General features: G+C 37.0%; 1 protein-coding gene across 1 annotated transcript in view; it reads right to left on the bottom strand.

Annotated features, from left to right (window-relative positions):
* ZSWIM6 (zinc finger SWIM-type containing 6) overlaps positions 1-27,634 on the bottom strand; it is a 186,202-nt gene that overhangs the window by 15,967 nt on the left and 142,601 nt on the right. The window contains exons 6-9 of the mRNA XM_034655634.1: positions 9,234-9,413; positions 4,743-4,919; positions 4,322-4,468; positions 350-496 (exon numbers count right to left, since the gene is read on the bottom strand). Of these exons, the coding sequence (XP_034511525.1) occupies positions 350-496; positions 4,322-4,468; positions 4,743-4,919; positions 9,234-9,413 (651 nt within the window). The remainder of the gene's footprint in view (positions 1-349; positions 497-4,321; positions 4,469-4,742; positions 4,920-9,233; positions 9,414-27,634) is intronic.

The raw sequence follows: 27,634 nt of genomic DNA, 5'->3' as shown, positions 1-27,634 counted from the left end.
GGGGAAAGGGTAGAGAGAGAAGCTGACTACCTGCTGAGTCGGGAGCCCGATTTGAGACTGAATCCCAAGACCCTGGGATCATGGCCTGAGTGGAAGGCAGACACTTATCCGACTGAGCCACCCGGGGGCCCAGTATTTTTAAGGTTCTTAACAAATGCTGCCAACTGTTGATTCTAACACTTCTCCCAGTTTGCAAAGCCTTCCACAAAAGCACGCTTTCCTTGCTCTCTTGCTAACTAAAAGTACTATAATCATATGGATTCATAAAACAAACTATGACAAAAACAATGACCAATGCCACTCAGGGCTTAAGGGAGAAAAGCACATGAGAGAATGCCACTGGTGTTACCTGTAAAATCGGAGAACCCAGAGAAGTTTTCATCATCAATTCGGCAGGCTTCCATGAGGCTGCTGAAAAGAGTGCCCACAGGGTCCAGTGGGTGTCCAACCCAGCCCTCAAGATTGGTTATTGAGGTGATGCTTTTATGGGGTAGCTCTGTGTAAGAAAAGGGAATTGAGAGATGGAGACAAGTAGAGGAAGAGAGGCTTTACCACTTAATAGTGGCATCCTAACAAACTAGTACTGAATTCAATTGGCAATTCCTTTGTAATTAAAAAACAAAGGTACACATAATCCCCAACATGTTAACTTTTTTGAAATGTTACGGAGTCGATCTGTCAATCAGTATAAATGATGCCAACTTCCCAGGACAGTCCCTGAACGTCAATTCATGTGTCCAAGGTACTGGGTGAACATTATACGATTAAATGGTGTTGTATGAGGAAAGGTGAGTTACAAATTTTCACCCAAGCAGCAAGGAACAACTTCCTCCCACGTCCCCAAGAGTGGCATTAGAGAAGACTATGAAGTCCCCCTGGAATGATCACTGGCTAACTATATTAAGAAGATACCCTCAGAGTCAATGTTCATTGGGTCATGTCCACTGGAGACTAGAGAGCAGCGGTAACCTGGGTCCAACCTGGACTCCCCTATGGATATCATTCAACAACTCCCCTTGTACCTATGGAAGGCCTCATTATCATGGATTTGTATGCCACTTAAGGGAGGGCCTTTGCCACAAAGGAGAACTATAGCAGAAGGTAACAGCATATAATTTAGATGAAACGTATCCTTTTCATTTTCTTCACAGAATGGTGGCACTTTCAAGTTCTTAAGTTAAATTACACGGTCCTGAGAAAAAAGCTGAATATTTTAAGGTATGTTCCTTGTTGTAAAGAATGCAGTATTTTATATCCAAATACTTACTGAAGTAATAAATAATAGTAGCTCCTTCTTAAAAGGAAAATATAATGAAATCTATATACAGTATAAAATATCCAAGACAAAAATTGTTTTTTTATAAATAGCTAAAGAACCATTCCACGAATCCAATATTCCTTTAGAAGTCTTCCGGTTTTGGACTATCAACTATCAGTATATAAAAATGAAGAATGGCCTGGCACAATGTATTAAAATTTATAGAAGTTGGGTCCTATATTCCTTGAAAGGGTCTTTCCTTTTGGTTTCTGTCACTAGCTTTCATACACATAACCAGTATGAAGAAAAAAACAAGAGTATTACTCTAAAACAACAAAATATATAAGTTTGATGGGGGGGCACATATGTCTTTTTATCTATATATCAATATATATCTATATATATATTTCATCTATATATATATATGGTGAAAGGAAGTGCTGTATTTACACAAATAAATCTATTATCAAGTGATGGAAATGAAAGAGAAAATTTTACAAAGTATTTCCTCTATTTTCTTTCCACACTAAATTAGTGAAAACAACATGGAAATGAGGGAAATAAATTTAAAAAAAAGAGTATAATTTTTTTCAGAACTAAGTCAGACAAAGAAAGACAAATACCATATGATCTCCCTTAAAAGTGAAATCTAGAAAAAACAACAAGCTCCTAGATACAGAGAACAGACTGGTAGTTGCCAGGGGCAGGGGTGGATGTGAGTGAAAGGAGTGAAAGGGGAAAAGGTACAAACTTGCACTTACACAATGAACAAATCATGGCATGACAACTGTAGTTAATAATACTGTGTTACATATCTGAAAGTTGCTAAGAGTAAATCTTAAAGGTTCTCATCACAAGAAAAAAAAAGTGTAACTATATATGGTGACAGATATAACTAGACTTACTGTGGTGATCATTTCAAAATATATAAATATCAAATCATTATATTGTATATCTGAACTAATACGATTTTACGTCAATTATATCTCAATTAACAAGAAAACCTCACATATAATGCCAAATAGTGTTGAAAATGTGCAAGGTATATATTTACTAATCGTGACCACAAAACAAATGAATGTCATGGCAATTTGGAATTATAACAGCTAGGAAAAACTTATTCTTTAAAGGTGGACAAAAAAAGAAGGAGGGAAAGATACAGGTATAGAGATGCAATCATAGTAATACTTAAGAATAGTCTGAAATAAATATTCATTGCTCACAAGATATAAGAGAAATGGGTCTAAGAGTGATTTCAAAGACAATTAAAGGAGTCTAACTTAACATATATTCTAACTTACCTACACAAACTAACATTTTTACACTTTCCATTTCTTAGATATTGCAACACTTTTATTAAAATTCATCTAAAAAACATTTCTAAGAAAAGTTTGATTTTTTTAATCTAAAAATCATCATGACCTAGCTTTAATTTTACAGTATAAAAAGTACTGCACTCTGTCTTAGCTTGAATATTATTACCCTTCATACTTTGCAGAAGTAGGTATCTTCGGGCTAGAGTGTTTGCAAGGAGGGGGATGTTTCAGAAACATTTTCCAGGGGCGCCTGGGTGGCACAGCGGTTAAGCGCCTGCCTTCAGCTCAGGGCGTGATCCTGGCGTTATGGGATCGAGCCCCACATCAGGCTCCTCCGCTATGAGCCTGCTTCTTCCTCTCCCACTCCCCCTGCTTGTGTTCCCTCTCTCGCTGGCTGTCTCTATCTCTGTCGAATAAATAAATAAAATCTAAAAAAAAAAAAAAAAAAAAAGAAACATTTTCCAAAGGTCCAAGCAATATATTTTGCAAACACATCTGGTAATCAGTTATGTTATGAAGAACATGAAGAAATGGACAAAACAGTGATCATCAGGGACATTACATTCCAATTCCATTTAAGGTCCCCTTTTTTGGTTCAAATTTTAACTCTAAAAAATTTTCTTTCATCATATCAATGATAATGTTAGTTAACATTTATAATAATTCTGATATAGATGGTATTAAAAGTTAAAACAAGAGCTCACTTTAACCTTGAGCTTATTTCAACAACTTTTGATAAATTTAAGCTGTATCCTTGGTGTGTGTATAATCACAGAAGGATTAAAAACAAAAACATAACTCAAAAAAACCCCCAGGGGCTAAAAGTACCTCTCTGAATAAGAAATAAAGCTTTAGAGTGAAAAAAACAAACCTAATCAAAGAAACATAAAAAGATTTATACCTACAGAAGGAAGAAGAACTACACTGATTAATCAGAAAAAGGATATAGACATTTTTTCTGATCGGGGCCTTATGCATGTAATATAACTCTCTGCAATTGCTATTACTCAGTAGTACTTATTTAAAATTTAAAAGATTGATAGTAAACTAAGATAAACAGAAGTTAACTTAAAATGTGTTGTCAGTTGGCAGCTCATCCAATGTTATTTACAGAATTTTAAAAATCCAGTTTTGATCACTTAAAATAAATACCATGTCCTGAAGTACATACTGTTACAGGTAAAAAGTTTGAGAGTGCTTACACACTATGCCAGGCTCTTTTAAGAGCTTTACAGGAATTACCTAGTTTAATTTGCTCAACAACTCTTAAGAGACAGGTCTTCTACTGCACTCCATTCCACAGATGAGGAATATAAATCACAGAGCTGAAGTCACTGCCTAAGGTCTCCCAGCTGGGACCTATGACCAGGATTCAGGCACAGATAGTCTGCTCCCAGACCCCTGACTGTTGAAATTAAAATGTACTTTCACAAAGTAAGATATCTGGCAAATTGGCATTTTCAATAATTCAGACACACTAATTACCTGAACATTAAAAATAATTATCCCCTTAAAAAATTAACCCAAGAAATGTTTTTTAAAATTTTATTTCTTACAACATTCAACCAGGAAAAAAATGCCTAAAATTTCTCACAAACCAGCTATTAAGTATTCCCAGTGAGTGGTGAGTAAAGTCATCTCCATTGCTCTGATTTTAAAAGCCATCTCTCTCTCAAGAGAGGACAAAATCTAGTGATGTCATCACCAAGAATCCCATTCCAATGGAAACAAACTCCTTCACAGTCACCTTTTTTTTGTGTTCGGAACATTTCCAACTGTTTCTGTTGCTGTCGTCTTAACGTGTTAACAATAGCTATTGCTAATCTCAGTGCTTCTCTGGGGTACCCATGAGAACGTAATGCGTCCACTCTTGCACAAGCTGTAGGAACATGTTCTAAAACAAAGAATTAAGGGGAGAAAGTTGCCATCATCAGATATCTCTACAAAAATAGCATTTAAATCGTAAGATGTTTTCCCCAAAATACTATTTAAAAGACACGAAAAACCATTTCTGAACTTGGATTTGAATGAAACACTCAGCTCCTACTGCCAAGCATTTGTCCATCTCCCACTGAATCCCTCAACTCTCCACCTCCCACTCCAATAATGCTATAGAAATGAAACAAAGAAGTAAGTCATGGAAATGTCTTTCCGGTTTGGCCACTTACCATGCCAGAGGGGCCACCCGCGGGAGTCAAAGAGGGAGTTTTCAGTGTCGTCATGGTAACAGTAGTTGGTGTATAGGTCACTGCTGATAATGTGCTGCAAGTGGCTATCCTGCCAGTGGAGATCGCATGCCTCGATGGCTCGGGTGAACACTGTCCGATGTGGCCTGTTCGATGAATCTGTTTTTTCCACAATTCAGAAAGCCGTGTCAGCTATTATTCACATGTGAATAAATCAGTCATACCATTCTGTGGCCAGAGGTTCATGAACACACCCACACACACTGTCCTGCACCCCCTAAGCAGAAGGATGAAGGGTGAATACTCTCATGTCCTAAGTACTAGGAGGCAAGTCAGCCCAAAGAGCCACCATCCACTCACTTGCTTTATCAAACACAAACACTCTGCAGCCATCAAAGCTAAGGTTAAAGGCATCCTGCAAAAAGAAGTGTCAAGTCTAGTTTCCATGCCAAATACACTCAGAGGAGGCACTCGGCACAAAAGTCACATGAGAACTCACTGCTCCCCACTGCTGAGGTGCTGTGGCGGGCTGCCCTGACGGGATCAACAGCTCTCACAAACACTATGCAAGAGATGCGACACCAGCCATGGAACCTTTCAGGAAGACGCAATCAGCCTTGAAAGATACGCAGAAGGGTTGTGCTTTTGGTTGTATTTTTTAACTATATTGTGCGGTTTTGCACAATTAAAACTATTATGCTTCTTGGGATATAATGATTAAATGCCACTTTATATCCCAAAGGGCATAAATGCATATATTTAACATTTCACAAAGCCACACAACATAGCTACAAAACAAACCAGCGCACTTACCTTGCCCCTACAGGCTGCCTCCTGACTCCTGTGCAGGTTCCATGACTGGTGTGATGTCCCCAGCATAGTGTATGCCGGGGCATCACAAAAGAGCAGAAGCATACACTCCGAAGAGGATTCAAGTTTCAGGACCTGACGGAGAAAAGAAATGTTTGGGGAATAAAGAATATTCTCATCCCAACTCCTGGGATTATTCAGTCCCTCTGGATAACATGGTTCAAATTCTGTAACTGCAATCCCACCCCTTGGGTCCCGACTCCAGACTTACCTTCAACTGTGCCACAAACCTTAGCAAGTCTCAAATGAAAATCAGGGTAACAAACTATGCTTACGTATGTGTATTTTACTGAGCTCTGGTAACACCCCTCACTATACTGAGACTTAACTCAATGAGAAGCAAACTGGAGCTCTGGCTAAGCAAAGACAAAAAGGGAATCATAAAAACCAAAACACAACCAAATTGAGAAGATCTCTGAGAACTCATCTAGCGCAACTCCCTATTCTGCTGATGGAACCAAAAACCGAGAGAAGTAACGTGACTTGCCAAGGTCACGTGGCCAGGCAATGGCAGTCAAGATCAAAACATAAATGTCCACACTCTAAATTCAGCTATTTCAGCTGCTGCGAAAGGCTTCTGAGAGGTCTTTAACAGAGAGAGACAATACTTCAGCTTGGTTTCAGGTCAACTGAGAGATCTGTATTTGAATGCGGGACATATCAAAATGTACGACAACATAATTTGAGAGGCATAAATACTGCTGAGTCTGTTACGGCCCTGCCCAGTGCACATATGCACACCTTGCAAAAAGAAGAGGGGGCCCTATATTCAAGGGCCTTTGAACCTATCAGGACTTTTTTGCTGAGCAGGGTAAAGATATTCCTACCCAACAAGAAACTGGTTCTATGACCTCTGTCATTTGGTTAAATATTCCCAAGTCCAAATTTTACACATTTTAAGTGGCTCTGTCATTTCACTTTTTTTATTTAGCTCAAATCACAGAAACAGACTTTAAAACTAGAAGGAGACTTTAAACAAGCAACTTAGTATTATGCACATATTAAAAAATTAGGAGTTCTACTTCTCTTGGCTCACTGTGGTAATCGATAATAAAATTAAGTTGTAGAGTATGATTCCATTAAAAAAAAAACAAAAACCTTAACTTTTCACATGTTTGTATGTGATTGTATGAGCAAAGAGAAAAGTACAGGAACATACCACACTTTTAACAGTGGTTAGCTATAAAAGACCAATAAAACCAATTCTAACAAAAAAGGCTAAATATTCTGGCTCCTCTAAGCAGAAACAAAAAAGAAAAAAAAGGCTAAATACTAATGAAATAATAATTGAATGAAAATGTAAGATATAAAGTCTCTAATAACATGGGAAATAAAATAAAGATTGTGTACATAGACAATGACTACAAAGATAAAATTTGATTAGTACCAAATTACGGTCAATTTTTATTTTACATGTCTAGTTGTTTTTATTTTTGCAACAAGATGGAAAAAAGAAATGGATTGTCTTAACAAAATTTTCAGAATGATAAATTTTAAATAAAGTACATATAACATTAATACATGCTGATTAAAGAAAATTTGGGAAATTCAGAAAAGTAAAAAGGGGAAAACTAATAGCTCTTTTATAAAAAAATTGTAATTAAAAAATTGGCTATCATTCTGGTATCTTAAAAAAAAAACCTACTCTTTCAAAGAGTATGGATTTTAATGTTGTTAATTAATTCTAACAAATAATCTTAGCGAAGACAAGGCCTGACTCCCCCTTCACATTCCCTCCAGTGTGCCAGCACATCCAATTCTGTGCATGGCCTGAGTCATGTGCACACCCTACCCAGCTGCAATGGTGTGGCTGCTGGGCTCTGCTAGCTACCGCAGACTCTCCCCTGCACTCCAACAGAGGTGCGGCAGGCTGAACATCAGCGTCCCCCCGGACAGATGTCCCTTCTGAAAGCCCCTCTAGAGGGGCTTTGGATATTCTGCTAAAAAAAGGAACCCTGTACCTTTAGGCCCAATCACGAGAACTACTTAGAAACTAGATTCTGACTTCATGTGCCTGGACCAAACCATACTATGAAATGAACTGTTTCATCTGGAGGCTAGACCACTTCTTAAAGGCTCTCTAAAGTCCATGAAATATTTCTGTTTAATCAAAGAGAAAGTAACCAAATGTAAAGTAAAATAGTAAACCGTAAAATGTTAGGATGGCAGTCCCAAAAAGTAGGTGGTGAGTTAAACACAGAGAAACCTCCAAATATACAGTAAAAGGAGATTAAAGTGATTACCTAGGTAGATATAGGCAAGCCCTTTCCTAGCAATGGAAGAAAATAAATGTTGACTTGTTAAATTTGAAAATTCTAACCTTCTGGAAAAAAACACAAACGGAGTATACTTATTTTCTTTGAAGTTATTAAACAAAATAGTCATGGGCAATAAAGATATGACAGATTCCAAATACTGAATTCCCAAGGCAAATATCTCTAGACAAAGCTAAGCCAGATCTTTTCCAATTCCTAAAACTTCTTTTTGACTGGACAAGTCCCTATGGAGCAATACACCTCATTTTCTTCCTTTGTAGAGACTGAAAACGCTATGCTAACATTCATACTCAACACAATGCTCGGCTCTTTCTAGGAGAACCAACTGCACACAGGGCCAGCACGTACAGAATGACAATCTCAATTCTGAATCCTTCCAGGGTCAGTTAACTCCCACCTTACATCGATCTTAACTTTAAAGTTGTCAAATCCCCACAACAGCTCTCCCCCTGGGCCCCAAAAAAGGCAGCAGGAGCACAAAATCACATAAAAATAATGACATGAATTAGTAAATAAAATTTTTATTTGTAAGACTTAACTTCTTTAAGGACTTGGTTCTGAAAGAGGGAAGAAAATAGTATAATAGCTGGGAGGAAAAATGAGGCCAAGGAAGGATTTGGGGTTTTTCTGAAGATGAGAGGAACTTGAACTAAATGGGAAGATCCAACAGAAAAGGAGAAACTGAAAAAATAGCATAGAAATGAGAGACACAGGTCCTTAAGAGGACACATGGAAATGTCTGAAAACATCTCTTGGTTGTCACAAAGATTGGAGGGCACTATTAGCTTACAGCAGGTGGGAACAAGCATGCTAGACAAACCTTTAAAATAAAGAATTTTCTTACTCCAATGCCAACAGCATCCCATGCCCCTCCAGCCCAGTAATAAATATTTATTTGCCATATATTAAAACTAACAATTTTTAACTGATGAAATTACACAGCAACCCCAACATGAATTGGGTTGCACCAACAGATATAAAAACACAGTTTCTCAAGCATCTCAATATTTTGTTTTACAAGGTAATATACTACCACCCCATTCCATGATTTTAAAAATTATTTCCCAAACTAAATAGTTAATAGGGAATTTTAACGCATACGAATACATAAAAGTATAATATCTGTACTCTGATAATATGAAAAAACACAAAGGAATCAAGTAAAAATTAAAAATGCATAAATTCGTATTCAAAACATGAAATCCTTAACTTACTGTAAGTTCTAGTGGGTAAAATAATTTTCCTATATATATTATAAGTTACTATTATAAGCATATATGCACAATTAGGTGGATACAAAGTGAGCAGAATATTACTCTGGACTCACCTTGGTTGGCATTTGCACCCTGAGGCAAAGCATTGGTTAAGTTGGGTAATTCACTGCCATGATTTCCATCTTCCCATGGACAGACATCAACACTGTTCCACTTTTTCAGCTGTTTTAGCCAACTGGCCTTCTGCTCCAACTTGCAGTGGGGATTTAAAACTATACACATCCACAGAGCACCTAATTTAAAGGGAGAGAGGGAAGTAAATTTCAAAAATTATGAAAATTTCCAATTCTAATAACTAATGGTACATTTTAAATACTTTCAAAATGGACCCAGGTCTGCCATTTTTATAACTCAATTCTCTCCTTAATCCAAGCCATAAATCTCATACAGAGTTTAATGGAAGGACAACAAAGCCCAAATTTGAACCAAATATCCAAACACTGTTACACATAAAGATGAAAGAGATTTCAAATGCTAAGTGTAATCGCCTTCCTATTTGTGTGACATTTTGGACAAAAATGTCAATAAAGAATACAACCCTATAGTCCAATTTGCCACTTTAATTTACAAACAGGTTTTATGTATGAATGCTGCAACAAACCACCCTAAATGGTTCCTCAATGCAAAAATTAAATTTCCCTTTTTACAATAAAATCATAAAGGTATACAGTGGACACAAATGGTTTCCTAGTCTTCTTATAAGCTTTCTAAACTTTATTATGTTTTAAAATTAGTATGCATATCTATATATCAATTAATATGCATATTTAATATATCAACAGATCTTTAAAAAAATTCACTTAAACATACTTCCCTAAATGATTTAGCCAGAAACTAATCTTACTATAAATGAAATAACTAAATTTCTGTCTTTATGTGAATGAAATCATTAAACATTCATCAAAATTTCACTTCTTTTTCAAAGGAAAAGCTATAATGAATTTATTAGAAGGCATAACTCGTAATTTGAATTAAGTACTGATAAAATTTATTATTCCTTTCTACATTCTTCAAAGAGATAACTAATTCAAACAATTATTTCATAAGTTCTAAAACTTCAAGTTTCAACTTCAACAGGACACACTGTAGTATTTCAAACCCATTCTCAACACTTTTTCTTTGAAAAGGTATGTGTATCTGTGTCTATTTTAATCAACTATGTTAGCCAATGAATTAATTAACAAAGGTAGGAATGAGCCTGTTTGTTTTGTCCAAAAGAGATGCTTTACATTCTTCCACATTTAAAATTAGCAAGTTTTCCAAGTGTCCATCAATAGATAAATGGATAATGATGTGGTATGTACACACACACACACACACACAATTATTGTTCAGACATTAAAAAATGAAACCTTGCCATTTCCAAAAACAAGGATGGAACTAGACAGTATAAATGCTAAGTAAAATAAGTCAGCCAGAAAAAGACAAATAGCATAAGATTTCACTCATATGTGGAATTTACGAAATAAAACAATGAACAAAGGATAAAAGGAGAGGAAGAGACAAACCAAGAAACAGACTCTTAACTATAAAGAACAAACTGATGGTTCCCAGAGGGGAGGTGGGTGGGGGGATGGGTAAAATAGGTGAGAGGGATTAAAGAGTACACTTACAATGAAGAGCAGAGCAATGTATAGAACTGCTGAATCACTATATTGTACACCTGAAACTAACATAACACTGTATGTTAACTACATTGGAATTAAAATTAAAAACTTAATAAAATTAAATTAAAATAAAATTAGCAAGCTTCTTTAATTACAGAATCTGATATTTTAAATAACAAATAAATTTCACTGACAGAAAATAAAAATGGCTATGAACCTATTTAAGCCACAGATATTTAAAAATTATATTTCTGTATTTTTAAATGCCAATTAAAAACAAAATGTGATCAGTTAAAATGAAATAAACCCACTATAGCTTATCTCTCCCCCTGAATACAAAACACAGTACCTGAGTACTCTACAAAGTAAATAAAAGCAAGCAGACTAGAGAAATAAAACTTTAAGAAGTAAGCCATATCAGGCTGATTTCCTGTTACTCACCCCCCCCACCCCACCCCACCCCCCCCTGCCTCTTGTCTCCTGGCTTGGACAGAAGATTAGCTCCATTTGAGGAACTCTGCAGAGGCCACATACAGCAAAAACTTAAGAGAAATCTCATTTAGTTGGTGAGAGAAATGGGAAAAGGAGCCCTCTTCACACTCAGGAGCTGGAGAGGTAGATCCCTAGATACTATGTACCAACAGGTCTAAGTCCTGTGCACCAGAAAGACCAAATGCAATACAGCAAAGCTTTGAAAACTATGGATATTGTCACCCAAAGAAGGTGAAATGTAAGTTATGGTCTGAGTCTACCCAGGTTGTTGATGGTATGCTTTAAAAAACAAAACAATGCTCCAGAGGACTTTAATAAGACCCAGACTTTCAGGGGACGCCTAGGTGGCTCAGTTGGTTAAGTGTTTGCCTTCAGCTCAGGTCATGATCCCAGGGTCCTGGGATCAAGCCGGACATTGGACATCCATTGGACATCGGGCTCCCTGCTCAGTAGGGAGCCTCCTTCTCCCTCTCCCTTTGCCCCCCCTCCCAGCTCATGCTCTTTCTCTCTCTTGTTCTGTACTCTCTAAAATAAATAAATAAAATCTTAAAAAAAAAAAAAAAAAAAGACCTAGACTTTCACAACACAGTATTCAAAATGTCCAGGATCCAAAATTACTTGGCTTACAAAGAAACAGGGAAATGTGATCAATTCTCAAGAGAAAAAACAATCAACAGGTGCTGACTAAGAAGAACCAGATGTTAGAATTATCAGTCAGAGACTTTATAGCAACTATTTTAACTATGCTCCATGAGATGAAGGTAAACACTAATGAAAGGAGTAAAACACAAACTAAAAAAAAACTAAATTGAGATTTTAGAAGTGAAAAAAAAATCTGAAAGAAAAAAATCACTGGATGGGATCAATGGCAAAAGGGATAGGAGAGAAGGAAAAGTTGGTAAATATGAAGATAGTAATGATCTCATCTGAAGAACAGAGAAAACCTTAAAGACAAGTGGGAAAACATCAAAAGGTGTAACATTTGTGTCACTGGAGTCCCAGAAGATGAGACACAGATACAGAAAAATGTAGAAGAAATAATGACTGAAAACTTCCAAATTTGAAAAAATATATGAATTTTACAGAATGAATTGAAGCTCAGCCAACCACAAAAGGGTAAACTCAATGAAAGCCATGCCCAAACACCTCATAATCTAATCTTTTCAAACCAAAGCTAGAGAAAAAAAATCTTGAAAGCAAAGAATAATAAAACACCATATATGGAAGAATGACTCAAATAATTAGAGATTTCTCATCAGAAATCATAGAGGATAGAGGACAGTGGAACAATATCTTCAAAGTGTTGAAAGAAACTGAAGTGTCAACACAAAATTCTATATCCAGCAAAAATACTGCTCAGGAATGATGGTGAAATAACGGTATCTTCACATCAGAGAAAACTAAATATTTGTTTCCAAAGAGATCTGTTCTAGAAGAAATGCTAAAGGAAGTTCTTCGGGCTAAAGAAAAATAATACCAGAGGGAAACTGGGAAATACAGGAATAAAAGAAGAGCAGCAGAAACGATAAATACCAGACTACATATAATAAACTGCTTTTGTCCTTTTAGTTTCTTTAAAATAAATATGACTATTGAAAGCAATTTGAACCCTGCCTTGTGGCATTTTAAATGTATGTAAATGTAATACACATAAACACTATAACATAAAGAAGGGAGAGTAAAGGGACCTATAAGATTATTAGACTCTACATTCTACTTAAAGTGACAAAATATCAACTCAAAGTAGACTGGTTAAGGTTAGGTATGTTTATTATAATACCAAAACCATTAAAAATATACAAAGAGATACAAACAAAAAAGACAACAGATTAAACGAAATACTAAAAAAGGTTAGAACAATCCAAAGGAGAGGAGAAAACAGGGTAGAAGGAACAAATGAATAAAAACAGAGAGGATAAACAGAAAACAAGTACTAACTGGTAGACTTATATTCAACTACTTCAATAATTATATTAAATGTTAAGTGCTCTAAACATACAAATTAAAAAGAGATGGTAAAATCAGATTAAAAAGCAAGACTCAACTCCATGCCATGTACAAGTAACAGATGGTAAAATCAGATTAAAAAGCAAGACTCAACTCCATGCCATGTACAAGTAAGCTACCTTAAATATAATGACATAGATGGATTAAACAGAAAAGGATTGAAAAAGATATACTATGTAAACACTTTCAAAATAAAGCTGAAGTGGCCATATTAATATCAGACAAAGTAGATTTCAGAACAAGGAATACTAATGTCAGATAAGGTGAGACATAATAGGATAAAACGGTCAGTTCTCTAAAAACAGATAAGAATCCTAAATGAATAAAGTTAAACCTAACATTAAGACTTCAAAATTCACAAAGTATTTAACTTAAAGCTTAAATGAGAAATCGACAAATTCACAATTATATTTAGAAACTTTAAACTGTAACACTCCTTTTTCAATAACTAATAAAACAAGCAGACAGAAAATTAGCAAGGATGAATACCTAAACCCTATCAATGAATTCAGCCTCACTGACATTTACAAAACATTCCACTTACTATCACTAGAAAAAACAAAACAAAATACTACTCTTTTTAAAATGCACAAAGAACATTCACCAAGACAGTCCATATTCTAGGCCATAAAACATACTCTGACAGGGGCGCCTGGGTGGCACAGCGGTTAAGCTTCTGCCTTCAGCTCAGGGCGTGATCCCGGCGTTATGGGATCGAGCCCCACATCAGGCTCCTCTGCTGGGAGCCTGCCTCTTCTTCTCCCACTCCCCCTGCTTGTGTTCCCTCTCTCGCTGGCTATCTCTATCTCTGTCAAATAAATAAATAAAATCTTTAAAAAAAAAAAACCCATTATGTCTTTTAAAAAAAAAAACATACTCTGACAAATTTGAAAGAACTGAAGCATACAATGTATATTCTCTAATGTAACAGAATTAAACCAGAAATCAATAACAGGAAGATATTTGGAAAATTCCCAAATATCTGGGGACTAAGTAACACAAATAACTCATGACTAAAATAGGAAGTGATGAGAAAAATTAGGAAATAGTCTGTACTGAATGAAAACACAAATAAAATGCATCAAAATTTGTGATCTACAGCTAAAAAGAGTTTAGAGGTAAATGTATAGTATTAAATAACTTGTACTGGAAAAGAAGAAAAGATTCAAAGCAATAATCTGATATCCACCTTAAGAACCTAGAAAGAGAAAGAGAAAGCAAAGCCAGCAAACAGAAGGAAGGAAATAACAGACCAGAAATTAATTAAATTGATAACTGTCCACCTCCCAAATTCTATGAAACCAAAAGATTAATGAAATCAATAAACCTATAATCACAGAGGAAAAAAAAGAAAGACAAACAGTATCAGGAATAAAAGAGGAGATATTATTATAATGCTTAGAGAGGCATTAAAAGGCTCAAAATTGAATTCTATGAACAACTTTATGCCTATAAATTCTACTAATTAGATAAAATAAACAAATTCCTTAAAAATCAAAAACTACCAAAGTTCACTCAAAAAGCAATAACCTGACCAGTAATAAATTTATTAAAGAAATTAAATCTGTAATTAAAAATCTCTAACAATGCAGGTTCAGATGTTTCTCTGGAAAATTATACAAAACATTTAACAAAGAGTACCAATTTTACACAATATCTTCCTGAAAACAGAGAAGGGAATGGTTTCCAACTTATTTTAAGAGGCCAGCACTACCCTGATAACAAAAACCAGATGAAGATATTGCAAGGAAATATAATTACAGATCAACATCCCTCATGAACAAAGGAGTAAAACACCTCAACAAAATATTAGAAAATCTAATTAAGAAATATACAAAAAGGAAAACACACCACAACCAAGTACAGTTTAACCCAGGAAAGCGAGGTTGGTTCAACATTAAAAATCAGAGTTAGTAACTCACTATATTAACAGTCTAAGAAAAAAACAAAAACAAAAACATGACCATTTCAACAGATGCAGAAAAAGCAATTTTCTTCAACAGAAAAAGCAACTGACAAAATTCAACATTGCTTCATAATAAATAAAACTCAGCAAAATAGGAACAGAAGATAACTTAGCGTGATAAAGGCATCTATGAAAGAAATCCTACATTAACATCATAATGGCAAAAGACTGAACCTTTTTTTCTGAGATCAAAACAAGGCAAAGATGTCTGCTCTTACCTCTAGTGTTCACCACCACACTGGGAGACAGAGAATCTTAACCAGGCTCCACACCTAGCACTGAGCCTGATGCAGGGCTCGATCTCAGGACCCTGAGATTGTGACCTGAGCTGAAATCAAGGGTCAGATGCTTTACTGACTGAGCCGCCCAGGTGTCTCTACGGCAGCTCTAGTCATAAATGCAGAAGACTGGAAACAACCTGAATGACTATAAATTGGTGAATGGATAAACAAACTGATGCATTCATCTAACTGATTACTACTCAGTAGTAAGAAACAAAACCCTGACACACATATAACATCTCAAATGCATTATACTAAGTGAAGGATGCCAGAATCAAAAGGATTTGTGTGTGTACACACACATATACTCTCATTATTTAATTTATAGGACATTTTAGAAAAGATAAAACTAAAGGGACTGATCACCAATGCAAAGGATTGAGGGTCAGCAATGGAAATGACACATGGGGACAGTGTGAGGGAATTTTTGGAGGGGATATAACTGTTTCATATGTTGACTGTAGCAATTGTTATAGGACTCTATTCATTTGTCTGTACTCAAAACTGTATAGCAAAACATTCAGATGTATGTCTTTTTTTTTTTTTTTTTTTGACAGAGACAGCCAGCGAGAGAGGGAACACAAGCAGGGGGAGTGGGAGAGGAAGGAGCAGGTTTCTAGCAGAGGAGCCTGATGTGGGGCTCGATCCCAGAACGCCGGGATCACGCCCTGAGCCGAAGGCAGACGCTTAACGACTGTGCCACTCAGGCGCCCCCAAATGTATGTATTTCTTAATAATTACAATAGACATTTACTTAAAGTAATACGTTCGTAGTCCAAAGAGTTCTAAATTGTATATTTCAGGTTTAATCAACTTCATAAAAATACTTTGAGGACAGGTGCAACCACAGATTTCAACTACATGATTCTTTCTTTGCCCATTTTTCTCTCTCCTTTCTGCCTAACCTCTTTCAGATATCATTCAAGGTAGAATTTATCCTATTTTACCCACTGCATTTTTTTTTAATTTTTTAAAAATATTTATTAAAGAGAGAGAGCATGAGAGAGAGAGAGAGAGATCACAAACAGGGGGAGGGGTAGAGGGAGAAGCAGACTTCCCACTGAGCAGGGAGCCCGATGCGGCACTTGATCCCAGGACCCCGAGATCATGACCTGAGCCAAAGGCAGATGTTTAACTGACTGAGCCACCCAGGCACCCTGGTTCATTGCTCTTTATGCAAAATCTGCTGCCTCGTGGTCAGGTGCAGTGCTCTCTTAATGTAAATAATCCTGTCATTATAAAGATTCTTAGGAAGTAGTCTTATGGCTTCTTTTACACCATCATTCTCACATACTATATCATCTTGCATTAACTCCAGTTTATTGAACCCTGCAGCACTATAATACCATTTTTGAATATCCTCCAGCCCCCAGCTGGATGCTGCAATGACAGGCCTGCTCTCCATGATGATCCAAGATCACAGACCTATGTATTTTCATAGTATTTACAGTATATTTTACAGTATAGTAAGAATTTCACTGTATGTAAATTACAAAGCAAACTACTGCTATATAATATCTGTATCAAACAATACTGCCTACGGTACTCCAAAGATTTAAGTATGAGCATTCTTTCCACAGGAATCCTCTAACAAGCCAATGGACATTGCATAAATCACTACCTTATTAATCTATGCTTTTCCCATGCCCAGAAACACAAAACCAGCTTCTAATGAAACATGACCACACACTGTCACAAAGCAAGGGACAAATCCAAATGGTACCTAAAGAACATGAAACTGACTGCCTTTTCCACTGAAGCCCATTGGAAAATGAGATATAACTTTACCAGGTTTTAGGTTGTGGAGTAATGGACACCCTAACAACATGAAAAAAGTTACATATAAGTAATGAAATAAAAGCTATATATTGGACCAAAAATTGCCATCGATATTTATGAGGTTATACTGAACTAAAAAAATTTTCAAATCATCAAATTACTTCTTTAAAAAGTAAAATCCTAATATTCAACAGTTAATGCTTAAAAATTAAGACTTTTCCAAGGGCCCCTGGGTGGCACAGTCAGTTTAAGTGTCAGACTCTTGGTTTCAGCTCAGCGTTGTGAGATCGAGCCTTTGCTTCAGGCTCCACACTCAGCGTGCAGGTGGCTTAAAACTCTCCTCTCTCTCTCTGCCCCTTCCCTCCATTCTCTATCTCTAATACATACATAAATATTTTTAAAAAGGACATTTTAAGTTTCTCTTCCATGATGTCTTTATTGTAAAATTCTACTAATCATAAATGAACACATTATCAGACAAAACTAAAATCAAGAAGTTGCCCTGAAAGATGTGCTGTGACTAGTTTCATCAACAGGTTGTTAGTGTATTAACAAGGTTGTGTATAAAAGGGCAACAAGTAAATTAATAGTGACAAATAATGTGATGTAAATGTCTTTCCAAAATGAGTGATTTATCTTCAATGTGTTCATTATGAATAAGAATTCTGTATTTCAGGGTCCTGAGATGAAGCCCCATGTTGGGCTCCACGCTGGGCACGGAGCCTAAGATTCCCTCTCCCTCTGCTCTCTCTCTCCCTAAGAAAGGAAAGAAAGAAAAGAAAGAAAAGAAAGAAAAGAAAGAAAGAAAGAAAAAGAAAAGAAAGAAGAGAAGAGAAGAGAAGAGAAGAGAAGAGAAGAAAAGAAAAGAAAAGAAAAGAAAAGAAAAGAAAAGAAAAGAAAAGAAAAAAAGAAAAGAAAAGAAAAAGAAAAAGAAAAAGAAAAAGAAAAAGAAAAAGATGAGGGGGGAAAAAAAAACAACCTCAAATAGATTATGGTCCTTAAAAGCAAAATCCTGTATGTTCTTGGAAACTTTAAGTAATGATTTCTATGATTTGAGGAAAAAAGAAACCCATCCTAGATTTTTATGCTTACATTTCTCTAATTAGAAAATTTCCATTTTGCAGAACAAGAAAAAATTTCAAAAGCCAAGCCTTTATTAATTTGCCTATAACATTCTTTTATTGCTCACCTCTCCAAAGGGAGGTTTCATCCTGAAAGGATGTTCTTAATGTTAGATTCAAGTTCAGAGCTATAATAGATATGGTCTTTTATCTTAACAGTCACCACTACAAAAGCTGTAATTAGCCTTAATAACCAAATTAACCAAATTGAGTAAGTCATTCTCCAAATTTTATTAATTCAGAGTTCCACTTTGGGCATTTATCTCCTTCCCTTCCAACGCATGCCTGAAACATTTGTAGTTTTAAAAATAAAGCTCTTTGATAATTAAACACTTCATTCTGCTGTCCGTCAGAAACATTAACCCTTGTAAGGACTCAATGAAAACTACTACACAGAACTCAGTGAGAACTTAGCATTTCTAGCACCTACCAGAGGACCTGGCATCTATAAAGGTATTATTGGTTCTTTCACAAAGGACACTTAATTATTTGCTATGAATTACAATGAAAACAAATTCAATAGTTTTAAATTGCTTTCCTAGCTTCAATGCCTCAAAGCGTATAAAGGCAATTATCAAATCACTGGTGTGTGCATCATTCAGTTTCTGAATTATCCACAGCACATTTCAGCTCTACTCCAGCTTTTCTCCACCATCCAGCATGCTTTTACTTTTCTTTCCACTAAGCCACCTCATCTGCATGCAGTGATTTCACCAAAAAGACGCACTGTAACATACAAGCCAAGGTAAACCAAAATTAGGAAGGCAACTCCCCAGGGAAGAAGAAAAAGATGAAAGAAAGCATTCCGTTGTACAAGGTGAACAGCTCCAAACCACTCAGTAGTCTTAGACCTGTTCACGTCCTACAACTGACCAACCAGTGAGCGAATGTGGCTAGACTCACCCTGAGGCAGATGACAAATCACCACAAAGACCTTCCTGGCTACACTTGCATTTCACCAACAACAGTGCCAGCGGACCAGCACCCATACTCCCAGAAAATGTGGGTAACAAGAATTAATGAATTCTACATGCCCTGAAAGCCTGTCCTTTCCAGCAAACATTTAGATGTACAAATACTACCACTTTGCCCCACCTCATACACCCATTGTTTTACATTTCCAACTAGGAGAAATGTTTGATAAACCAGCTCTGATCTGGAAAGGGCAAGGTATGTCCCCGGCCAGCCCATTTAGTGTCTCTGAGGTGGCAGTTCCCTACTTAAGCAATAGGGATAATAATTCCTACCTACCTTGTAGGGCTGTTTAGACTTACAGTGTTTGAAAACTGCAGAGTTCATTCAGCTGCAAAAGGTACACTCCCTGCAAACCCCTGTATAGAAAACTTTGAGGACACAAAGCCTCAAAGGTTAGCACAGGATTGGAGGGCTCAGATTGCAAGTGATTCTGTGAATACCCTTACAAGTATTTTATATTTAATCCAATAAAGCAATTAAGAGAACAACTAAATAAACAAAATATCAGTGACATTAAACACTTAAGCTAGTAATAATGGGTTCCTGTAAATTAATTTCCACTTGCTGTATGATTTTAGTAGGAAACAACTTTTAGTCTCTCCTTTTCCCTCAGTTTCAACAATAGGCTTTTAAACATGTTTTTGTTTTCCGGTAGGCATTGTTCTCTCCAGCCTCCCAGGCCCCAAGTGGGGCCCACAGGGCCATTTAACAGTCTGAGATGCTTTCTCTGAGATGCTTTTGGTAATTCTGTCCTTATCTATTCGCACGGAAGAGGCTCTCAACCTCATCCCCATCCCTACATGTTCTCTGCCCATGGTAACTTCATGCCAGTGGATGGATAAAGAGTGCAGTGAGGAAGCCTGTGTATACTGTTCCTTTAGCACCCCCTTCCTTAGCATCTCTGCTGAAACTTCTAGCTACCATCCAATCCACTCTGCCTCCCTTTTTCATTTTCAATGCCCAAGGTTCTGCAGTCTTCCACAGGAACGCAAAATTAAGTTACCTGAACTCAAGTTCTTATTATCAGAGAAGGAAAAAGCCAGAAGTCAAACCAGGTGAAATTTGGTATAATGAGAATATGAACATGAGAAAGAATTACTGTAAAAAAAAATCATTAAAAATGGAGATACAGGGACGCTCAGGTGGCTTGGTTGGTTAAGCGTCCTACCCCTGATCTAGCTTAGGCCTTAACCTCAGGGTCGTTGAGTTCAAGCCCTGTTGCCGAATATGCTAAGATCATGTTACACTGCTTATCAGTAATAAGCATTCAATATTCACAAACATCTGACTTAATCCAACAAAAAGGAAAAACTGACATAACAGAACTTCATTTTCACATATTGTTGTATCCTATACTGCTGGAGAAATTTGCCATTTGGAAAAGAACCATGAGTAGAAGCATGAAGTATTATCAGATAGATAACCACTATTCTGGTTGTCTATTACTCTGTAAAAACCCACCTTAAACTTACTGGCTTAATACAGAATGTACCAATATATCTCATGATTCTGTAGGTCAGAAACACTCTCCCCCTAACTTTCCCCTGCCTTAACACGGCCCCTCCACGTGGACAGCACGGGTTTTCTCAGAGCATGGCAGCTTCAGGACAGCCAGACTTCTTACATGGAAACTCAGGGACCCAAGACGGAACCTTCCACAAGACAGGAAGTGAACCTGCTACTCATTTAATGTTTGGGCCCAGAAACTGGCCCAGCATCTACTCTGCCATATTCTGTTGGTCAAACAGTTTTTAAAAATTGACCAGATTCAAGAAGAGAGAACAAACCCCACATCTCAATGAGAAAGTAGCAAAGGATCTGTGGCCATCTTTAATCCACCACCAATTAGCAGGAAATCTGCTAGATTACAAAATGGAAAACGAAGGTATTTACTAATGGGTATGAGAATGTTGTCAGTTAAAGTAATCAAGCCCGAATAAACCACTGAACATATGAGAAGAGCTGCAAGTAAAGCAAAAAAACAAAAAAGGTCATTATGAAAACTTAATAGCATAAAAGGTATCCCAACAAACAGTGCAATATTAAGTGCTGGTTTGTATGCTAATTTTTTTTATCCCTTCAAGGAAAATCCTAACAATATCAGGTTACACATGTTAGGTTTCTAATTAGAGTCTACATTTAAAGTTTTAAAATGTCTGTCTTCAGGGTACAAATCATTCCATCCAGTTCTGCGAACATACCCCCTTCTAGAAGTGAATGGCATCTTTACTTATCCACCTGACAGTAAATGCTGCCATTTATTGAATATTCACCTCACACTAGCCCTGTACTATGTATTTTACACACAAGATCACATTTCACCCTCAAGAAAACTTGCTGTACAGAGAAGGAAACTGAGGTTCAGAAAGAAGAAGAAAGTCTGTGCTGCTATTAAAGATGGGAGCCAGATTCATGCTCCCCAAAAACCAATACTCTCAACAGCCGGGTATTTAGCCTCTGCCTCCCTATGTGGACAAAAAGAACTTCTGTACAGTTAGGATTCATATGTGCAGCTATGCATACATAAATTCCAAGATTAATCATTTTTGTCTCTGGACAGAAACATCATTCCATTCTTTATGTTTTAGCAGGATAATACGAAGGGGCACATTACTGTCTAAAATTATGAAGAAACCTTAAAGGCACAGCTAAGAAACCCTGTATGTACTTTATTTAACCATGTATTCTTACGTACTTAGAACACGTCTCTCTCATGTAGAGAAAGCATCTCCAACAAAAACCTACACGGGTCCATCTAACAAGAGCTTAATTAAACCAAAGAAAACTACAAGACCGACAGCCACAGCAAACAAGTAATTTCACTGCAGATTAAAACAACAGATAAACAATCAAAAGCTCTCCTTATAATTCAAGACTGATTATTCAAGTTGGAAGAAATCGGTTTTCTCTGAAAATGTGATGTACTCTGAGGTCTGTTGGAATAGAGTGGCGTCAGCATTTCCAGGATAATGCACTTGCATGTGACTGAGTGTGCTCTTGGCCTGCAGGGTGTACTGCTGGGTGGAGCATTAGGACTTGTGACTGAATAAATCAGCTGGCCATTCTCTAGTGCTACCCCCAAGTCAGTGACACTTGTTTTTAAAATCCCTTCTACTTCACTGGTTTTTGTCAGTATGCAAATCAATTCAGTAATTAAAATAAAAGGTGCCCATTTTCCATAAAAGACACTTTGAAGTTTTTGATAAAAGTGGCTCTTCTTATTTTCCAGAAGATTCGGAGTGTATAATGCTAATGGGGAGAGCACAGGCACAGTGGCAAGTGGGGGAAAAGAAGGCAGAGCAGAAGGGGAGCAGGAGGCAGGGTGGAGGCAGAGCAGGGCAACCGACACCACCTTCTCAAAAGGTGAGAGTAAGAAAAGTTAGTGACTATGGTCTATGAGAAACAAACTGAAGACTTCAGAGGGGAGGGGGTGGGGGAATGNAAATAAATAAATAAATAAATAAATAAATAAATAAATAAAAAAGAAAAGAAAAGTTAGTGACTCCCTTTTTCCTCTGTCTCAAAGGCAGAGAATGAAGACTGTTACATAGCTTAATTCCTACTTTTTAATATCATGTTTCTTCTTACGAAATAGTAACAGACGAAGTAAAACAATCACTTGTGGTATTTTCCAGGGTTCCACAGTTATAAAACAATTCATAATATTTATTATATTTATTTTTGTTCTCAGAGGCTATTATGAGAGGCTAGAATTTCATGCATGATCCAATTAACTAATTATACTTATTTAGAGGCCATGAAATGCCTAATTGCAGTCACAAATAGGAGATCACTGGTATAATTAGTTGTGCTAGCAAAACTACAGTCACAAAATTTCTTGGGTCAGACCACACAAAAACTGTGACCCTAATTATAGTATTGTTCTCAGCACAATTCAGTCTTAATATGTTAGTCACCCGTGTTTAAAGAATAAGTTTAGCTGATGAAAATGTTCTCCTTACTTTAAATTCGGTATGCTAAGTTTCTAATTCGTTAAAATACTTCTGGGAAAATTTCAAAATAATGCCTCAGGTACACCGTATAGGGAGAGCTGTTGAGATCATTTAAGTCAAGCAGGGCTAAACCCTAAGCAAAAGGGCACAGATTTTGATGATCATCTGACCAGGCTCTGAGAAAAGACTAAAGGAAATAACCATCTTTTTGTTGTCAAAAAAGAAAATAAACCACAGATATTCCAAAACAGTTAACAGGCATCCTGTTAAAGCCAGAATGTTCCCTTCTGGCAAACCTGTGGTCCTCATCTAATATGCAGTCTTCCCGTTCCATTTGATTTGTCAGTGTTTTCGGGTCAACATGCAAAATTCACCAAAGACACCCTGACCTTATTGGGAATCTGGTTCTGTAGGAATGACCAGAGCCAGCTCTTCCACCACTCACCACCCTTCTCCTTTTTGGGGGAGGGAGGAAAGACAGAAAAAATCAGAAAGAGAAAAAAGGCCAATGACAGATACAGGAAAAGGGCAGTCAGCGTTAGTGAGGGGGAGGAATGTGAACTGGGTAACCTGCAAGAGCACTTTGCATGAGCTCTGCAGTGGCTGCTTAACGAAGCTGCCTTCAGAGACAGTCCAAGTTTATATAAACCTATTTCTGAAAACTCCTTAGGTCTTCATGATGTCTCTCTCCTATAAGCTTCCTACTCAGCCCATTTTCCCAACACAGGCAAGACTCCTGAAATGAAAAAGAAAGTGTTATGCATTATCTAATCATCTTATTTTAGGCCCTAAGTATCCACATTATGGTCATTTTACAAATAAGGAAACTAAGGTTCTAAGATAAGGGATCTGTCCAAGGCTACACAGTAAATATGAGAATTAGAATTCCATACTTAAGACCGTCTGACTCCAATAAATCCATTCTTTATATTCCAGTTCAAGGCTTTGAAAACTGAAACCCCAGGTGAGCTTGTATCTGCTTGCCCCTTTGAAAAAGCATGCTTGGTTAAGTGTATTACATTTGAATATATGTTAAAAAACTGACACAGAATAGTGATTGTGAATATGAAATGTATTAGCTCTACCATCAAAATTTTCTGAAACAGGTCCTATGTTCTATAACTTCATTTCTTCAGTTGTCTTAGTCAGTCTCGGGCTGCTTTTTATTTTTCCCTTACTCATTTTGTTTTGTAATTAGAGTGTAAGCTCCTAACGACAGTGCCTACCATAAGGCACTGTAAACAGCAGGTTATTGTTAATTGACCTGCTGTTCTGCTAAGGTACTCTATTTAGGGTTAAGTGCTTCCCTCAGCCAGTAGAACAACAACCTGCCCTTCACTTAACCATGGAGAACACCAACTTAGGATAAAAGATCATCAGGAGCGCTAGCAAAAAATTATCAAATTTACCAATGGTTATGATTATGGAATATGGATAAATACACTTTAGCACTACAGTTGTGTAAGAATCCCCAGAAAAAGGGATTGCAGTAATTGGTCATATCAGAACTGCTATTTTATTCATAAAAACAGTTTCTTAATGCACTGACTTTTCTATGGAGTTTAGAAAGAACCTGTGATGGGTGCTGAGTTTCTTGGAGAACAGAATGTTTCATTTTGCTCTAATTCATTCTATTACTGAATTAAACTTTGATGTATTGGTCTTGACAAGTGCTTCATGCTGATTGTATTGTGTATGATAGTATAATCACTCCCCATGCATTTCCCACTGGCTGGCTGATTAATGCAATAGATTACCTGCAGCACTGATGGCAAGGGGGAATCATTGCCCTTCTGTACTCTAAACTGTTTGTATTTCAGTGTGCGTGCGTGCGTGTGCGTGTGTGTGTGTGCGCGCGCGCGCACGCAAGCATTCAGACACACACAGGCACCCATGAATATCCACTATGGGTGAAGGCGGAATCAGCCAGAAGGGAAAGAAAAGAAAACTGAGGTCACAGTGAGGATTATAGCCTTTCAAACACTGTTTTCAGTACAGCATAAATACTCACTTCCTAAGGCTTCCAGATAGGTATTTAACATGACACTTCAGTTATTCATTCATTATTTTATTCACAAATATTTTACTGAGCACCAACTATATGCCAGGCACATTTTTTTTCCACCTGTACAGGAAAACGAACTAAAAAAAATGTGTCATTTTCAGTGTTCTTTTTTTTTTTTAATATTTTATTTATTTATTTTTTTTAATTTTATTTTATTATATTGTGTTAATCACCATTTCAGTGTTCTAATTAGTGGACAAGAGGGAAAAAGTTTATCACATGAACACTAATATAGGGATGGAAAAGGATGGCTCTGGAATTAGTTTAAATGCTTCAAAAAGACAGCAACTGACAAGATTATTAAATACAGTGAGTGGTTTAAACGGTTTCAAAACAAACAAAAATCTTTCAGACTAGCTGGTCTACTTAGGACCCTAACGTTTAGCAAAGAGCATCTCATGTGTATGTATGATCAATATGTATGGTGAATAGGTTGCTGAATATATTAATGTCATCTTTAAATGTCTGTATGTCAGGTGTCAGACTTTCATGGTCTTGGCAACATTGTGAAAGCATTCCTCCTAATAGGATTTTCTTCCACTTCCAAGCTTATATTTGACCCAATGCCCTGTTTACAATCCTTCCATCCAACCCCCTCAGCCCATACTCATCCACAAGAGACTTTGTAGCTTCCAATCCAAGCCATTTCAAGGTTGCTAATAACTTAAGTCTGATTCCTGATTGACGAATTCTTACTCTCTCCACCAGGTTTGCCCAAGCAAATTTGAAATTTACTAAGATACCCCAAAATGAAAGGGGCTGGGAAGCACAACCTTGGGTCAAGAAGGTATAGCTGGTCATAGTTCAAATTCACAGAGATTTGGATTTCTCTGTCAAAGGTTGTCTTTGCAACAGGAGACAAAGAGAGTTGGAAGAGTTAGCCACATTTCAGACAACTCTATCACTATTCCCAGTTATTCGTTTCTAGATCAGAGCCTGAGAAAATAGCCTAGAACCCAGGCACTAATTCATCCAAGCAATTTATGGCAGAAGGCCCCTCCCTGTATATTTTACTACACAGCATACTATTCTTATTCCAATTTGGAATTTTTAAACACTACAATGTTATGCAACTGTTAGATAAGCTTATGGCAGCCTCACAAAAATTCACCTGCTATAAATCACTTACCAACCTGCCTTCTCCTTAAAATAAAAGAAAAAATTATTTATATAAATAAAAAAGTCATTCTTTTGTAGACCTCTAAGAAGAGCAGCTATTTAAAAGCCTACTGAAGATAGTCACAATCAAGCATGCATTTTTAATCTCAGAATCCTTTGTCCTAGAGAAATCTTAACAGAAAGCCTATGTGTCAAGTGGCACAAGTCACTCTGTTGGGACTGAGAGGACTCACCTCCCGATCCACACTCTCTCCCTCCCCCACCCACCTTAGGGGCTCGATGAGGCACTGTGAAACACCCCCTGTCTAAGAGACACCCATTAATCATTTTCCTGGGTTCTCCTGCCCCCTCATTAACCCACCTAAGCTTGAACCAACTACAAAAACATTTGTAAAAGCACCTTGCTCCATATGACACCCACAGAGAACAGCCTAAGTGGCTGCTTCAGTCCTCCCTTGGCTTCCACCTCTTTCAGTCCAGCTCCTGGCATCTCTGATTCCCCATGAAGCCCCTGGGAATCTCAGATGGCTTAAATGAGGCTTCTCAGACCTCGTTAATTTTTATATGCTGCCACTTCAGGGAAGAAATGGTGAGAGGAAATTATCCCCAGCTCGTCTTCCTTCATTCTCACTCTCTCACTTCCCACCAGTCTAGTGTGATGGTGCTCTCTAGAGATCCACAATCTAGCAAGGAGACCGCTCCCTCCCCCAACCACATTTCCCTTTGGTGGCAGTTTCTTGAGGGCAAGTACAATACTAACTCTTAGGAAATGGGAAAAGAACTTTTCTAAAATTGTTGTGAGGAAGAAAAGGATACTTTATGCCAAAGCTCTGACACTCCTAGTAGCCACTAATGTGAGAACAGTATCTATTACCAATGGACTCATAAATAAAGATAAAATCAAAGAAGTAATTGGAACCCATTCTTGGTACAAATAATGCTACCAGCATACTACATATACAATAAGGACACTAACATGTACTACAATGAGTCATAAGGCATCTTAGTTCCTAACCCGATCCCTGTGGTCTATATTTAGAATAAAGTTTTATAAAAATACACAAGGGGGTGATCCCCAAGTGTTGTTAC

Source organism: Ailuropoda melanoleuca, chromosome 3 (assembly GCF_002007445.2).
Source record: "Ailuropoda melanoleuca isolate Jingjing chromosome 3, ASM200744v2, whole genome shotgun sequence".
Lineage (NCBI taxonomy): Eukaryota > Metazoa > Chordata > Mammalia > Carnivora > Ursidae > Ailuropoda > Ailuropoda melanoleuca.
The sequence above is the reverse complement of the archived record's forward strand: the minus strand, read 5'-3'. Positions and strand labels throughout refer to the sequence as shown.